The following is an 18,542-nucleotide window of genomic DNA, read 5'->3' as shown; positions in this document are numbered from 1 at the left end:
TTCATTAGGAGACACTATATGTTCCCATATACACTGCATCGAACAAGTAAGTAGCTGTTACCTTTGATTGTGTTGACGTTGGAGATTAAAGCCTCAGTGAGGGACATTTCGTTTTCAATGCCGAGTAGTTTCACAACTGCCGCAAGTGGGTACTCATCCGCTACCGTTACCCCATCTGTTTCCTCGCAGGGCAAGAAGACGATGTTGGCCAGGTGCAAGATGGATGCCAGAATGATGTAGATCACAGTCAGATGCTGTCAATTTCAAAACGTTTAATTAATTTAATAGTTAGCATTGTCGCAACAAAGACCTTGGGGATAACAGTGTGAAGCATGTCGAGTGAAACGTCATCATGTTATGCATCGAACCATCACAGTCTAGTGTGCACGTACTGAAATGTATGTTTTCTTCTTTTCCGTGGAATCGGTATAACATACATTCACTCACTTCTGTCTGTTCAACCTGTAACGTTGTTTTGAGGTAAATGTGTAAGAAGTACTTGGATTTAATTTTTGCACAATGCTAGCAGTATCATAAAGGCCTAGAAACAAGAACATTGTAATGCCATGGCATTTTGGCCTGAAAACGAATTTACCAACTGGACAATCCCATCAACCCGGAGAACAAAAGGAGTCGACACAAGACGTTTATCAGGACTTGAAGCGTATAACCAAGGCTTTCTTTTGCAGTGATCAATTTAATAAATTAAAAATATTGTGTATGCTACAAAAAGTGAATATATCTACCTCTTCTGTGAAGCCGATTTGGAACATGAGGCACGTGAGATCCCCAAACATCCGCTGGTAGTGCTGGAACTCCTCGGGAGTTTCGTATACGCTCTTGGTGGGGTCAGAGTCCCTCATGATTCTGGAGGACAAAAAACCTTTTACTCCATGATCATACAGCAGGTCAGTTAAGGCAACCACAAGGCAAAGGTGGGATGAAGTAATTTGTAATTGTGATCTTTCTTGTTTTGAAACAATGGTGTTTGTTTCAGACACAGTTCAGTAATGCTTTTAGACACAAATGGTGCCATGTATGAAATCGTTGAATCAAGTATTATTACAAGTCGCTAAGAAGTGAATTAATTATTATAGTCCAACGTTAATGTATGATACATTATTTAGTGATAGAAACAATGGTGAGGGACTATATTGATACTACAGTAGAATACTTTTATAACGAACACAGATATAAAGAACTGATGGCTATACCGAACTGTTTTAAAATTCCCGAACTAACCTCTGTATATTATCATATAAAAGTCGTGAATAACGAATTCTCTATGACGTACTATGGCTACAGAGAACTGATTTGCAATCCCCGCGATTCCCAGGTAACACTGTCAGTTTGCGATGCTCACTTTGAAATCCTCGGCAGGCCCTTTTCGAAACTGACGACATCGTAAATGCCGTTTCCGATCTTTGTACTTTCAGAGAGTATGTAAAATTACCGTATTGTGAAAAATGTAGAGTTCTGGGCTCGTGTACATTTAAGGTCGCATATGTAGGGGCAATGACAAGATGTAACATCATGTTTCTTCCTTGGATTTCAAAGAAAGTAAAGACACTGCGAACTGAGTTTGTGCAACGACGAGCATGGTTTGAGGTACTCGTACTGAAAACTCTCAGAATATCCCAACGTGTGGCGATCAGTCTAAAATGACTGGCTTTAGATATATTCATACGGGTTTGGTATAGTGTAGTGCAGTCACCTGTGTGAGTCTGGGTCCTCCAGGAAGTAGTACAAGAGTCGATCTCGAGACATCCCAGCGAACAGAGCGTAGAATATGTGAAAGTTCTTCTCCCCAGCAGAGCGGTGAACAACTCGGGACTTTTCCAGAATGTAGTCATCGATTTTAGCTGAAAGGGGTATGCAATAGCAATGTCAGACATTCTACTACTGAAATTTAGTTTTAATTATCATAAACACGTTTTGTTACATGCTGAAACTCGAATGATAAAGGGAAGATGGAAAAATGATTGTTTACAGGTGGCTCCTACAAGGTAAAGACAACACCATAGACAAACAGTTGGATCGCTCCGTGACCCAGAGATCATTTACCTCCCAGTAGAGTTCCATGATCGTTGTAATGCAGTTCGATGAACTTTCCAAAACGGCTCGAGTTATTGTTCATGTTGGTGGCGGCGTTCCCGAAAGCTTCAAGAAGTGGATTCACCTGACAAAAGAGGTCAGATTATAATATTCACGGGAACAGCGATGATAAAAGGGAACTTTATTTCGATTTATACTGAAATTCTCCCATACTTCTACTTTCATATATTCATGTTCATGCTTCAGTCCCCTAAACAGACGCTATCAAACTGGTCTTCTGGATGTTAACCACCGAGCTAGTTTTACCTATTCACATAATGACTGTGTTGTGCAAACCTTGACAATCTTGTCCAGGAGTTGTCTGTCTGAACTGGGGCTGACATGCATGAGGTGCCGGATGATGTATTTTGTTGACTCTGTCTTTCCAGCTCCGGACTCACCACTGACCAGGATGCACTGGTTCTGCCCAGAGTCCACCATGTTTCTGTAAGCCCTGTCAGCCACCCAGAACAGGTGGGGCGGTTTGGACATTCGTGACAGGACATGTTTGTAGTTATTGTGGTGCTGTTGAATGAGAAGCATGTGTTATTATGGACATAATAGCTAAAACGAATGGCCGAGCTCTTGCGACCAACGAGGTGTCCATTGTTCGATAAGATATAGAGTCCCGGTACACGGCCTCGAAAAGGATTAATTTCTTCATCGTGTAGTTTCATTTACCTAATTAACACCTGGCGAGAAGGACATCGCTGTCTTCATATTACATAGGTGGGTGATGAAGGCCCGGATTCGAAGGCCCGGATTCGATTCCCTACATGGGTACAATACCTGAAGCCCATTTCTGGTGTCCCCAGTCGTGATATTGATGGAGCTTTGCTAAAAGCGACGCAATATTATACTCACTTAATCATGGTCATATTACACAGGGATATTAGACAATCTTACCAGGTGGTTTGCAATCAAATACAGACAAGCCTTTGCCCCGAAGATGAAGGGACCTAAGTAAATACTTCGACACCAACACAAAATGATTGCTAAACAAAGAATACGCAAGGACCAGGATTTTACTTCGAGACAGCGACTCATCAAAGATCGACTCTAAGATGTTTGACTATATCACCACCAGTCGATAACAGTATATGCTTAACACGCTTAATGGGAAGTTTTAAACTTTTATAGACAAGTGTTTCATAAAGTTCATATTTAAGGACAGGAGAATAAGGTTCAATGTGTCATCCTAAACCATACTTTGAATGTTTCTGTCGCATGCCTCTTTAAGACGTCACAGAGAAGTATGTCATTTTGATTTGAAGGGCTTCAAAATATAAAATGTCTCTGCGAAAACATTTATATTTGTCAACTTTATTCATAAACCATGGACATAAAACATCAACAAAAACATTCAGGAATGTTGTATGTTTTCATGTCAAGGGCGTACTTGTTACACTCTGGAGAATAATTACCCTTTCGCTGTATAAATTCAGAGGCTTGCAAGGGTTGAAGGCAATGAGAATATCACCGATGTATGTCTGAAAATAAGCAAGAACAGAGTGAGAACAATGAAAGAAGACATAAACACATGAGTGTGGTTATATGGTTAAGGAAAGAAGACATAAACACATGAGTGTGGTTATATGGTCAAGGAAGGAAGACATAAACACATGAGTGTGGTTATATGGTCAAGGACAGATTCACACACGTCTCGGTTACGAACCATACTTGGGGGTGCGAATTACCACAGTAATTTTATTGGGTTAACCTTGTCTATATTAACTTGACGTCAATATTACCCTGACGCACAGTGATATAAGCATCTTACACACCTTGTTGGTGAGATATCCATTTGAGATAAGGGCTATCAAACAAATGATGTGATCGGATATCATCCCAGTGATTGGCTTCTCTATGGTGATAGTGGTCAGACTCTGACTGTTATTGATTGAAACGTTTCACGTGCTTGTGTCGAAACCATTTTCTTCTGTGTCTAAACTATTATCGTTTAACAATGTTAAATCAATGTTCATTTTTTTCTGCCTTGTTAATAACATAGGTGAAACATCTTTTCTGTGTAGGCTTACACTAGATATGAGTAGTGATCAGGAAAGCCCGATGACGTCACTGTTTATGTTATGTATTCATACGCCACTGCGAGCAAGCAGATTTCCCAAATCTGCATCTATTCGATGCTGAAATGTAGCGACATTACGGTGTGGGGATAACTCACATCTTCCAGATCAGATAGTCAGATAACTGGTATATTACACTCTCTCGTACAGTCGTCTCTCCAAAGAAACATCTTTTCACAAGAAAAGAAGATTTTAAATACATAGATACAAGGACAAAGCGTAAGTACACGAATAAACAAGGAGGATTTATCGCACGGCGACCAGTCCTAGAATTTAACACTGGAATATGAAATCATAGTGAAAGAGATATATTTGCAGAAATGTAAACATTATTATACCAATGAGTTCTATAATATTGAATAATACTTGATAATTTTCCTCTTCTTTCCCTAGGACAGGGGTATGTTTTTATCAATAAATTGCAAACAACATTTTACTTACATAGTATCTGTCCTTTTCGTATCTGTGTCTGAGTGTTTCGAGGATAGTCTCTTCATCTAGGACCTCCAAGGAACAGAGGTCGTCTGTGTAGGGCATACTGGAAGGTCGTCAGGCTGAAATAGCGGACGTTATTTTTTTAAACTGTTGATGGAGGGTTCGTACTCTGTCCCGCACATGCATGAGTATCTAAATGGCATTCGTGAATAGCATGAGCCCTTGAATATACCTGAAATCGTGAAGTTCTATGACATAGTTTTGTCAATGACATGTAGTAAAGAAAAAATATTGTTTCAGGAACAATGTATTATATCTGCGTGTCTAGAAGTTGAATATGGAGCGCAAAACTTAATTTTCAAGTTTATGATATAGTGGATCGATTAAATTTAAATGTAATACTTTCATCCCCCAATATATTCCCAACAGCAAAAGAAACGCAACCCTGTTGTGTCATTTCTGAAATAAAAAAGACTTAAACATGAACTCTTACTTATATGAGATTTCAGGGTTTTTTTTCGAAATTTATATTTCTTTTGCTGTACAGTATACTGTTGTATCTTTAAAGTTCACTTCAATGAATAACAACTCTTATGAGTTATCATCTCCTTCGGACTGGGTGGAATAGCAAATAAACATCAGTCATCCACGAAAGCTCTCTCGCATCCCCGTCTTTGTTGATGATTGTAAGATTCGCTTGACAAACGGTATCTTCGTGAGGGTGTCACCATTTATGACACCCTCCTTATGACACCTTATGACACCCTCCTTATAATGGAGGGAGGTTTGACTCAAAACAACAACCAGGTGTTTTGTTTGCATTTATAACAGAAGATATTTTCTAGAAATGCCCATTTGGTGTTGAATTACATCAAAAACATTAATATCTGACAAATGTAAGCAATCAAACCATGAATGAATACCAAGACATGACCTTAGGATTACACCGCGGTTAGTAATGTTCAGACACACACGAGTATGTCAATATGTTTACACATATGTATGCAGGCATTGTATGTGTAATTATGGCGATATCTGTCACAGTTGTGACTGTCAATGACATTGTATACCCCTGCTCATGGCATTCAAGACGTCCACCTATCAGATAGTGTCTGTCTGCTACGTGTGTTACGAGACTCTTGTGGTTGCTGTTGACGACAGATTACACAGAATGCACTTTTCAACGCCAGCAAATAGACTGCGCCGATCCATCAAAATGAAAATAACTGTCAACAAGTTCAAACTTTCCTTAAAACATCTCAAAGTTTACGAACGTCATGTGTCAAAATCACTTCGGGATGTCGTGGCCCTGTCGAATCACTAATTATGTGTCCTATCACGTGCTAGTTTTGCAGCTTCGGTGAGTTCTATGTAACATATTGTAACATATAATATTATATAAGAGATGTAACTTAAACAAAAAAAGCAATCTATACAAAATATGAAAAATGAAACACTGCTTCTAAGAATGAGGGGTTTTGACCTCCCTGAACACCTGATATTTCCAATATGAAAAAATGTGAAATTTAAACATTTGAAAAAAGATGTGTTTCAGAAAAATGTGTTCCAACAAATGTTTCAGGATATAGGGAGTGCCTAACTGTTGATACGTGTATGCACTCACAAACATATGTACATACAATTACATATATTCGGTGTTAATATGTAAGAAATATCCATCCCATTTCAAACTTAAGACAGACTTCCTGCAAATATGTTTGAAATATGCTAATGGACAACCTTTATCTATGATTTATAATTGCTTTCATTTTTTCTCAGGGTAACCGAAACACACGCGTCATCGTAGCGCCTGTCCCAGTCTGTCGGTGCCCGGGAGTGTGACGTCAAACGTCTGTGGACAGACCAATACATGACGAGTTATGCGGAAACTCGGTTGTACATGAAGTAACCAACACACATAGGATTGTCTGGAATTAATGAAGTGAAGAAAAAAAACCCAAATGCCTTGCCAAATGTATGAGTCATCGATCAAATGAAACTGTAGAAATAATAAACAATGTTATCATAGATTTACGGCTTTCTATTTTATATTTAGACTCAATATCAGTTCGTTGTGGTTCGAGTTAATTCATATAGTGATGTTTTGTTTCCGACAAAGACCCCACACATTTTTGTCTCGAGGCGTTGGTGACTCAAACGGTTTTCCAGATGCCAACAGTTTCGACACAACAAGGTTCCATATCAGTAATTTTCATAGTACTCGAGTATATTTGAATTACAATAACTGCAATTGTGGCAATTCTTTCTTAGAAGTTGAAATTAAAACATGAACCATTCATGTCCACTGACAAGTATTTCAGTGTGTGTGTTTTGTTCAAGTTCAGTGTAACACTAATGTACTTTTGGCGCATTTTGTAACTCCACGAATGCCATGCAGAGTTATATAAACCACAGTTTAGGAGTACATTTTAAACTTATTTCATTTAAGATATGCCTTAAAATATCAGATTGCCATAATTGCTCGAATGGCATCAAACAATGATATGAAAGCTTTGTGTGTATACATTATCGCAGTTTAAGCTGCAATAACAATGATATACACGTCAAGTTGAGGTGATTACGTTGGTATCACGGTATAATGCCGCACAGTTCACTTTGTAAAAATTAATACAGTATCCTGTAATAGTGGGAGATAGTTTGATAGTCATCCCCTGAATGATGATTGACATTTTTTTAGTGCAATGTGACATCCACTTCAATAATGACTGTGTCTTGTAACAGTGCTAAACCAAAACCGACATTTGAGAATACTTTTCGGGACTATAAATAATTGTGAGGGACATTTAACATTAACTTTAATATCATAAAAATATCATAGTACTCGATTCGGAAGTTCCAAAATTGCTTCTTGTGCAAAATCAATTCCTTTTGACAACATCGTCCAAATGTTTCAGGGTACACCAGTTTCGTTTTACAGCATTTCCTGTGCATACACTCCACGAGAGGTCATTGCTTCGGAAATACTAAAATATATCAGTAGTAATGATAAAATAATAATCATTTGCTTGATAACTGCTTGTCAAATAAGTAATGACTGATGTATTTTCAATATTTCTGAAATCCTTCGTCGACACCCACTAACTTTAAAAATTCAGTATGACGTTGCTTTACGTAGTTCTTAAATAATGAACAAAAGAAACTTCTATATTAACTCCAAACTGCATATTACTTTGAGAGTATTCTGAGAGAATAACAAAATAATAACTCAATACCTATTTTAAGATGGGTACCAAAACAAGATTACACAATAACAACTCTGTACCAAATGCCACTTCCCTGTTCAACATACTTTAGTCATAAATCTGCCAACAGAGAATGTCTCTGGAGATGGGCCACCTTTAAGCTATCTGAACAGGCATGCTCGTAATCATATGTGTTTGTTGATACTGGTGGTCTTGTTGATACTGTTGTTGTGAAACCTGATTTGATGGTGCGAAAGCCACAAATGTGTTTTTCTTCTAGCCCGAGGGGCCATGACAACGTGTTTAGCAGCTTTCCTATCAAAAGAACAATTTCTGATTTCATAAAGTAGGAAGAATACAGACAGCTTTCTTGTAAATAAGACAAAACAATTTCAGATGAAATACTCACAACAACCATTTTATGAAATGTATGCCATGATTAAATTAGACAAAGCTGAATGATGATGTTTCAGAAGATGATGAATAATGTGATTTAGTTCCTGGTAAAATGAATTCTCTCGTGTGTTTTCTCAGAAATAGGACCAACAGTTATAGACTGGTTTGAGTTCACATGGGTGAAACTATATGTGCAGTCTAGCCAGATAGGGGTGTGATTGTCACAGAAAATTAAATATTTTCTGGCTTCATGAACGCCATTTAAATCTATGATGGGTCGAGTTACGTGAATAATTCCAGTTCATGGTTACTTCAGAGTATGACGTTTAAGACATACAATGACCAAGCCAGTTCAGTCGTTGACAAACAGTTACATCATAGACCTACTGATGACAAAAACTACTTATACAAAAAGGAAAATGGTCCAAGAAATGAATTACTTTGATAAATACTTGAAACGAAGTCCACACTGCAAGAAGAAATATTTGCTAAAAGCAGAGCTTGACGATTGAGACCATATCATGTCCGTGTTTTTATTATCCGCTATCAAACAGTCATGATTGCAGGATTTTCACAAAAAGGCAAGCATAGCCTGCCCCATTGGTGGCACCGTCACAAATACAAGCCATCCATTTGTTTATCTTGATACTTTTGAAAGCTTTACAGAAGACTGAATGGGGTTTTATTACGGCATGTAAATTATTAAACTGGTCGATTTGACCTGAAGTGGTTTTGCCCGGATTAATGTACTTTAACTCAATTCGTTGAATTTTCTATTCTGTTAATGTCAGTCCATATCATTTACACCTCCCATCCGATGATCCTGTACCGGAATGTTGTGTCCGGTCTAAACTCATTAACCAGATGACCAACATTGGCACGACATATTCCCAGGGCAGGAAACTTGATGACCTGAAAGTGACAGTGATGCATGTGAGCACATACTCATTGTGTTGTTGATCCCTTATAGTTTCTTGGTACAGGGGTTCAAAGGCCATGTCCATAGATGATTGTCTATGGAGACAAATGACCGCTGACAGCATGTAAGATGTGTATTAATGAAAGATTGAGATACCCAATCACATCACAGAGAGAACGGAAGAGGAATGCACTGATATCAACATGCGGGATTGAACTGATGTGGTATGTGAGAAAATTAATAAGTAATAACGTATAAACAAATGTCATTAGAACGTTACGTTTATTTCAAAATAATTTATGAAAATGGTAGGTAGTCACAGGTGACACAAATAGTATGTTGTTGGTTTGTACATGTTTCTCTTTCACATATTACGCGTGTAGAGTTAAGGAAATCCAAGGTTTCTTTGCCATGACAAAATTTAAATAATATGTATGTATTAATGTATGCGCTTGTGGTTTGTTTTTACACGTTATGTTTTGTTCTTTTTCTCTGAGTCTAATTACTTGTTTTCAAGTGTTCTTTTGTGAGAGTTGCTGGTCCTGAAAAGGACCGTTGGGTGGTAAGCAGAAGCCCGCAGGTGCGCAAACGATTAATCCGGCGAAATTATGAACATACTTTATTCACGTTATTGAATTGGGTACAAGTTCTCCTACCTATGAAACATTCTGCTAAGCATCTTCGCATTCATGATAATCTGACTATGTGTGACCAGAGCAGTAGGACATGAAGAACAGGAACAGTAAGGACACAGTGTAAACCATAAAGTTTACATAAACAACTGTATGTCTTGTGTATAAAGCTGTATGTAATTAATTGATTATATAAATATACATCTTCCTGTCGTGATACTACTTTTATATATTTATCATTCTGTCTTTAGTTTAAGAATGTAAGAAAATCCCAAATGAACATGCCTCCAAAACGCAATGAAACTGAAAAGACTCGTATACCTTTATCTGGTGATCTCCTTATGTAGGGTGATACGTTCCGTTTGTCCCGTAGGGCATGTAGAACATGATGTGTTGTGCCCCTAAACAAATGATCTTAATTTCTTTCTTAAACTATCCGTTTTCTCACGAAATTGCACGACACATATTATGATCTTTAAAAAGATCCTGTTCAAACCCTGTGACAAGCTTTAGGAAGTCAAATGCCCGGTTCAAACAGGTGCTGAGCTATGATTCCAATGTATTTTTTTGCATAGTCACTAGACCTATTTCTGTTTTACATGGATTTTAAAACAGTCAGTGCGTATACAGTTGTTCTGTACATTGTATTATTGTTTTGATTGTATTTCTTCGACAGTATACAAAAAGGAAATGACGTCATGCGTCATAAATATAGAGTAAGCAGTACAGTTCGTGAAGCACAGCTGTGTTACCAATATATAACACATTCACATTCAGTTGTGTTATGAAGTACCAAATTCAAGTTCAATACAGTTTGTCGGAAACTTTTTTCAAATTCTTTTGAAAATAGTCCATTCTTATAAGAATTCTAAATACGAATCTCCAAATCGCAATAACTACGTCTGACAGTAGCATTTAGAGAAATGATTTTCAGTCACCGCAAATTGGCAAATTGGACCTATTGACGTGAGTAAACTGTAGGTTACAAAGACAAAGGTAGGTAAACTGTAGCAACAAATGTTAACAGCAGGCATTATTGAAACCCCATATTTGAGATATCTAGCATAACACATATCTTGTAATTTTGACCTTATCACCGATATATACCCGACGTTCAAAATCTACAGCTGAAAGGGTTCGGTTCAATTCGTTATTACAATGTCCAAACAATCTACACAGAAATCAGTAATCAAAGCAATCTAAATTTATCTTCATCACCAACGCTACATCCCACATTTCGACAAAATCTCGGTTCTCTGATATTCAAAATTTCACTCTAAGAGACCTTTCGCAATTTCTTCCCTCTTCTCTATCTTCGAAGTGTTTCAAATATGCATTTCGGTGCTTTTGGCCTCAGGTCGTTGTACACAAAAGGCTTGGTGCAGGCTAAATGTAGATTTAAATCACTATATGCATAATACCAACATATTTATGGTTTAATGATAATAGGATTTGGCGATTTAATCAAAATGTTATATTTATATGTTAGGAAGGAGACACAACTTAGTGTTTATGCAATCCAAAATTCATTCCATTGGCTATTGTGTTACTGCGAACATTTTTCGAACATTGTGTGCTCTCGTACACAAGTAAATCACTGTATATTAGCTGTGGCTTTCTGTGCGAATTGATCGACTGTTCTGATTATACATTCACCCTACGGCAAATACACCAGAGACCTTATACAGCTAAAACCATTTCACAAAATGGAAAGATTCTAGAAGTCCTTTTAAAAACATCGAAAGCTTTGATGTTCAAATAAAATTCTAAAAGAATTTTCTCAAACGTATCATCATGTTTTACTCAACCTTGTTCGTCCGTATAGTTTGATGACGGTGAAGAAGCTACATCCACGTGTCGCTCTAAGCAATGAACGAGAAGTTTTTATCCTAACAGTCGCATGCTTTATGATACTAGTACATCCTCGTCTGAGCCTGTAATGCCTAGCCAACACATCGGCAACACACGTGGGACAACAGAAACCCATAACCGAATAACAAATCAGCTATCAAATGTTCGAAAAGTCATCCTGATTTGTAATAAATCAGTCTCATACTGATGACACATGGGTATCTGTACATTGCATAATAGCGTGCAATCGATTATCCTATCCTTAGATGAAAGATACCGCTCGTGCGATTGATATATATTAGTGTCAGGGGTGGACATGACGTAATGAATAACAATGCATTACGAAGACCCTATATTGATATCGATTTGTATATTGGGATTGAGGAAGTAGTTTTCATTAAAGTTCATTTGAGAAGTTTTTTAATGTGGTAACTGTTCATTTGTCGAAGAACTGAACAGCGATTCGTGAATAATTTATAGATGACTTTTATATGAGGAGGCTTCACAGATTAGTAGTTATTACGACTATTCCGCATATAAACACATAGACGCACACACACAGACACACAGGCGCACACACACGCACACACTCTCTCTTCTTCTTTCTCACTAATACTAACTCGCATATCATATAAACACACTTGCATATTGCGAAGCAAGGATTGCATATTTCAATATAAATATGGAATTTCAAGTCTTGTTGCAATTTATTGGTAAAATGGAGTGATCAATGTGTGTGTGTGTCAGTCATTTCATATTTTTAATTGAGGTCGAGCGAAACTACTCCCTAATAACATACTCCATGATGTAACTGAGATCTTATGACGCGACGATGGGTCGGACTAGTGGATACCGATGTCCGTTCCTTGTGCATAATAAGTTTGATTACCCACTTGGGTACACTGTGTAGTGTTACATGTTGATTTCCCCCGCAAATGGGGTGTGATAGATACATCCCTAAATCACTGCATGACACAACAAGAAGCACAAAGATTTACGAAATAGTGTGAACTGTAGAACTTCCTCCGTCAGCAAGAACTATTTAACTTTACTGCACATTTACTGACGCCTAGTGTTTGGCTCAATTAGCAATAAACACTGCCTGCACTTGTTGGCTGTGTTACAGAATGACCATTAGCTATGACACAACTACAGCAGGGTAGTGAGGATCAGCCAGCATCTGATGAGTTTATAGCATTTCCTAACATGGTGTTCGCTAGGGTTCTTGTTTCCCTCAGCAACTATTTCTATTGCTCGCGTAACTATCACACGTGCTATTTAATATCGCGTGTTTGAATCACGCACATATGAGTGATTAAGGCGAATCTAGTTTAACGATACTTCTAAGCACGTTTCAATGGTATCAACTCGATCATTTCAAACCCCCGTGATTCAGGAGGTGTTCGGTCAGTGCATTTATAAGCACTATCGTGGAGGTTTGATACATGCAGTGTTTATAGGCTAACATTTTGTCCAAGAAATATAGCTTTCCTTTACCATTCAGCTATCTGCAACAGGAGAAAAGGCAAAAATCCCAGTGATCTTAACTGTGCTTGACTTCTCTGAGACTGGCCCAAATCGTTCTAGATTTTTTTCACTGTATTTGAGTCAGAGAGACGAAAAGTATGCATTGAATGGCACGTGTAGTGAACGTGAAAATTGAAAGTATCATTTTTATTGCCGTCGGTTTGTTTCGAAATAGCAACAAACGCGTCATACTGATGCTAAGAGATACAGTCGGTGTGAACATGTCCTATTTTTTCAGAATATATTCCAATTTTCCAGTCATTTAGGACACCATGGTGTAGTGGTACATGGATTGCAGTCGTTAGTTTCGCACTAAATCAACAGCATTCGATAACATTCTTCTAAAATTATATAGTCTTGCTCTGTGTTTCAACCAATGCATTATTTCTGTACCCTCTTCCAAATGTGGCAAAACAATTTACATGCCAAAAGCACTGGGAATGGTTTGTTTACAATAATATAATGAATAGTCTAGTGTGAACGTAATCAACCAAAGTTCACACCACATTAAAAAAGCTTATACCATAATGATGTAAAGGTGTTGGTCACGCTGGTATAAAGGTGTTGGTTACGCTAATATAAAGGTGTTGGTTACGCTGATATGAAACATGCTACGCAACAACCTCTAAAGACACGTATGTGATACCGAGCGCCAGGAGACGGTGTTCTTTCTGTAACAGCAAACACGTCAAAACTCTCCATAGATGAAAATATAAACATAACATACCTTAGTAATTCTGCCCGCCTTCAGACTTGTGTATCTTATAGTGTGTAATCCTGTACATAGGTGCAGCTATTGGACGTTACCCTGCCTGTCCTCTCGGTGTCTGTCAGTCATTTAACGCAGGCGAGGACTTTAACTATGTAACGATGCCTCTGGCGGAATTTACCTCACATGAACCTGAAGAGCAGCTATTAATAATTCGGCTAAAGACAAATGCGAGCGACACGCATGGGTGAAACTGTTATATTTTGTGTTCTAATTAATCCATCGGAGGTGGTTTATGAGCGTCTGACCGCTGTCAATCCATTGATTATTGTTAAGAATAGATAAGATCGCATTATAAGACGGAATTTGACAAACTTGTGACGAAGGGTATATAAGTATATATGTTTGTATTTTGTGCATCTATGTACATATTTTCACAATGTTCTACACGAGTAGGATTCATCTTATGATGGTATTATCTTACATTTGTAAAAATCTTAACAGTGACAAGGCGAAATAATAAATTTCACCGTACATTATTTTAATCCGTGACCCGCCAATCGTTACTTTACTGTCTCTACATACATATCTTCTGCAAAACGTAAATAACTACATAACGTTTACTACGGCCTGGATGTTGTAACCAACATCGAACATATATTAAAAAACATTCGTTCATAAGTATATATTAACATTTTTCATAAGGTGTTGTTGCTTTTTGTTTACTAAAGTAGAGTGAAGCGCGTGAAGGGCATGTGTGGGATAGCTGTGAACATGAACCTGTAAGCAATGTCATTTCAGTCAAAGGGCTTATTTTGTCTAAGGTAAAATATATCCATCTCCCAGACCATAGACAATGAATGTAAACAGCTCTAGTCTCAGAAGATTGGGTAAGTCTGGAGTGACTGTTCCAGATCTTAGGATGATATTAAGAATCAATCTGGAAAACTGGGGACATATTTCTTAAACTATAATGAACATCAAAAGAGACGAAATTCTGTTTTGTCAAGTTTTTAAAATAAAAACATAAACATGAACGCTTGCTTGTATGACATTTGATTTTTTCGAAACGTACGTTTCTTTTGCTGTTCATTGTATATTTCTGGGACTAAAAGTCTGTCCACAGTTTGGTCACGTTGCTATGATTTAGTTCAGGAACTAATGATTCTCTGCCCATCATCAATATTCATGATGCGGACTGAGAATCTTACGACAGCAACCCTTGCATATAACTGCGTTCAAAGTTGTAAAAGCGTATACCTATCCAGATATAAGGTCAAAGCCGTGTGGACAGATGTATATTTTATCGTCCAGCAGTGTAAAGCTAGCACCGTACCACTAACGTCACCGCATGGTTTATGACCAGCCTCCGGGCGCTAAGGCAGTCGGTGATTGTGGGACAGTGATTGTGGATCTGTGCCACACATCCAGTGAAACCAAAGTGTGCCCAGTCATTGATGAGCGGAAAGGTGTAAATGAGAAGGCCGTTGATCTGTCAAAACATTAATAGGGATGCGTACATTACTCAAGGGGGTGTTTTAAGGAGGAAGTGACGGGCGCAGTTAAGTACGATGTGTTCGTCTAGTGTCACCTCCAGTCGATAAGATGGTTCAGTGATACAGTCAGGGACACAATAGAACGGGCTGATTATCATCATCTTATCTTTGATGAAGCAATCAACGTCAATTTGTGATTTCTTCCCCTAACTTTCACGGTTTGGAGAATTTGAAATAGAGCTTATGAACAGTTCATAATGATATTTAAATACAGTGATATATATAAATTTAACCGAAGATAAACAATTCTAACAAGGATTAGCTTTCAAACCGTTAGCTCAAAAGACACACTACTTTGCACAGATTCATACAATATTGAAAGGACATACATTGCTGAAAAGACATTTTCAAGGTATTTTTACCTGAGCTTTGGGTTTCTGCGATTGTATACAAAATTGTAACCTTCTGATAATTGTACATTCTCGGTCAGTGCATTTGATACAGTGTACACTTTCGTTTATATTATATATAATTCAGGTAATGATGATATGAAGAGTTCAGAAAAGGGAGCACGTATCCTACTCTACGGGTAGTACATGTCAAAAATACATGCCAAGGCAAGGACGTTGTTCAGTTGAAAAAAATAAGTCAGTCATAATTGTGTCAGTGAAACGTAAACTTTGGAAATGCCCACGACATGTCTATACCAATACTCTGTCAAGACTTAAATATTGTCAGCATTTTCATATTACGTTTGACGAAGTGTCCCATGACACTGAATCGCTGATGTTTTGAGCTTAGGAAATTTGAGGTGCTCAGAGGGAAAGGTGGACAGGTTCAAGTCACAAGAACATAGACCATGTTTTGTCAGTTTGATACAAATATCAAACAGAATAGTCTTTTTCATTGATCTTTTTCATATTTCTAGTTTTTCTGAGTAATTGTCACTTTTATATTATTTAATGCAACTCTATGAAAATGGCATTTATTGTTATCCTTTTGGCCTTATCCCTAAGGCCTTTCTACTGAATAAAGCTGAAGCCAGTTGCTTGAATCCAATATCAAACAGATGAGTCTTTTTCATTGATCTGTTCATATTTCTAGTTTTTCTGAGTAATCTTTCGGAACGAAATAAACCCTATGATTATAATTGTAAGATATAGGAAATACTCACTGATACACCAGAATCGTAAACTGGCCAAATCTCGTCGTATTGACTTTACCAGTTTGACAAGAAATTCCTATTAATCATATGCCAGGGAAACAAGATTAGGAGAATGGAGAGCTATGATGGTGCTCATGGGGATGCTTAAATGTCCAATCCCCATATGTCACATAGTTTATCAATGTGAAACTTTGGATTTCTGTATAATTATTGTTTCATTGGTAAACGACCGGTGACATGAGATATATGTTCTGACAAACTGTCATAAACCGGTGAAGATATAGATGTCAGAATACATGTTGCGTGAGAAATGCACCACAGATCAGTGATGCGTCCTCTAAGGGATAGATTTTGTTTTAACATTAGGAAAGTGAAAATAGCGGTTTTCAGACACAAAGGCATTGCTTAGGAAACGTGATTAGCCATACTCTAAAAAGGAAACGTACGTTAGGTTACAATAACGTCAGATCAAAGCAGCTATCAGACCTGACTTTCGAGAGATTCTAACCTCCGTAATCTATAAAAGGTTACATCAACAGATCAAACAAACTTTAAGACTCAAGGAAGGATATCTTCCAACAGGAGCAATGAATGGGTGCGTGAGTGACATTATGAAGATTAAAACTGTGCGGGCAAAATCTTCTCACAAAGGCGTTTCGACATAGATTCTTATGTCGAATGCCCTTTATTAAGATTTAGCTGTCAACTTGATAACGACGTTAGAATCTACTGTGAAGAGGCGTTTGATAACATGTTAGAATCTACACCTACAAATCATAGTTACAGCCTAGCTAACTTCTAAAATGCCGATCACAACGAGTTTTCAGACGTGAAGAACGCTATGTTCTAACAGTCACATAATTAAACAGCTGTAGTTAACTTTATATTACGAACAACTAAGAAGCAGGATTGAAAAACAAATTCGAAACGACAAATTCAGGGTACTTATCGAAACTTAGTCTGCATTACGTAGGACTGAAAACAACGAAGAAAATCTTACAATGCTCGATAGCACAGAAGACCTTCGTTCTTATTGAAGTGTCATATTTTGTAAATTTACTTTAACGACGATAAAAACGAGAAGAATATTTGGGGTTAAAACTAGTCACAATGAGTCAAAACATTAAGAGCTCTGTTGTGCCTTTCGTGGAGGTTAAGTTGCAAAAATACTGACGGGAAGACATCATTCCAGGGTGTCAGATTCGCAATGTCCCCAAGGCTGTGCCAGTCCTATCATAACTACTTCTCGTAGTTGACCGCACATGTCAGTGCCACGGAGCTCTCATTACCGTACATACAATGTCAACCCGTTTTGAAAAAGAAAATTTCAAAAAGGGAACGTAGCATCTCCGTGAGTTTCAAAGTGCTGTAAAGCACAGGTATGGGGAGAGGACAGTTGGCACGTCCCATATTTTCTCATTTTACTGCACCGTTGTCAGGAAGGTGGATGGTAGTCTTCACATGAATGTGAGTTTTGGTTTAATAAATTTACGTCAAAGCCAAAACACAACTATGCTCGATAGTCCATGATAAAAGAAATGGTAACGACGAACCGTACATATCTGTATCAATAATAATCATAAGTCTAATTTATTTGCAGCAGCACTTATGCTGTAATCGAGTATTGTTTGAGTACATGTACAATCTACATTTGTGTTAAAACTTGCCTTTAATTTGGGTAAATCGTGTTGATGGTGCAAATTCTCTCATGGTGTATTCGACATGTCATTCCTTGAAATGTTGTCATCTCAATGGTGTAAAACCTTCATTTCACCCTCCAGGGAATATCACAACAAAAGTTTTTTTAAAAAAGAAATACAGCTCAAACAAATGGACACATGTAAAAGGACTGTCAATCAAACTCTCACCTTTTTGGTCAGTAATGTTTGTCTACCATACGGCGTAAGAGAGCTGTCATGGTACCTTTTTAAAAAGGCATCGGGCTGAGCATGGTCCGAAATAATCCTTTGTTGAAAATAAGGATTGTTTCTCGAAATGATAGCCAGACTGTTCGCTCTCCACCTCTGC

The 18,542-nt window shown here is 37.7% G+C and overlaps 1 protein-coding gene across 2 annotated transcripts in view; it reads right to left on the bottom strand.

The window, feature by feature from the left end:
* Nucleotides 1-18,542, bottom strand: part of LOC137278456 (uncharacterized) — a 45,302-nt gene extending 26,760 nt beyond the window's left edge. The window contains exons 1-8 of one of the 2 annotated variants that reach the window (XM_067810786.1): nt 18,383-18,542; nt 4,623-4,735; nt 3,519-3,584; nt 2,392-2,619; nt 2,065-2,179; nt 1,715-1,862; nt 747-867; nt 62-254 (exon numbers count right to left, since the gene is read on the bottom strand). In XM_067810786.1, coding sequence (XP_067666887.1) covers nt 62-254; nt 747-867; nt 1,715-1,862; nt 2,065-2,179; nt 2,392-2,619; nt 3,519-3,584; nt 4,623-4,718 — 967 coding nt within the window. In that variant the 5' untranslated portion in view covers nt 4,719-4,735; nt 18,383-18,542. Of the gene's footprint in view, nt 1-61; nt 255-746; nt 868-1,714; nt 1,863-2,064; nt 2,180-2,391; nt 2,620-3,518; nt 3,585-4,622; nt 4,736-13,871; nt 13,962-18,382 lie in introns of those variants that run through there. The other variant, XM_067810787.1, reaches the window with a different exon arrangement.

The sequence above is a fragment of the Haliotis asinina genome, chromosome 3 (assembly GCF_037392515.1).
Source record: "Haliotis asinina isolate JCU_RB_2024 chromosome 3, JCU_Hal_asi_v2, whole genome shotgun sequence".
Lineage (NCBI taxonomy): Eukaryota > Metazoa > Mollusca > Gastropoda > Lepetellida > Haliotidae > Haliotis > Haliotis asinina.
This window is presented reverse-complemented; position numbering and strand designations above follow the sequence as displayed.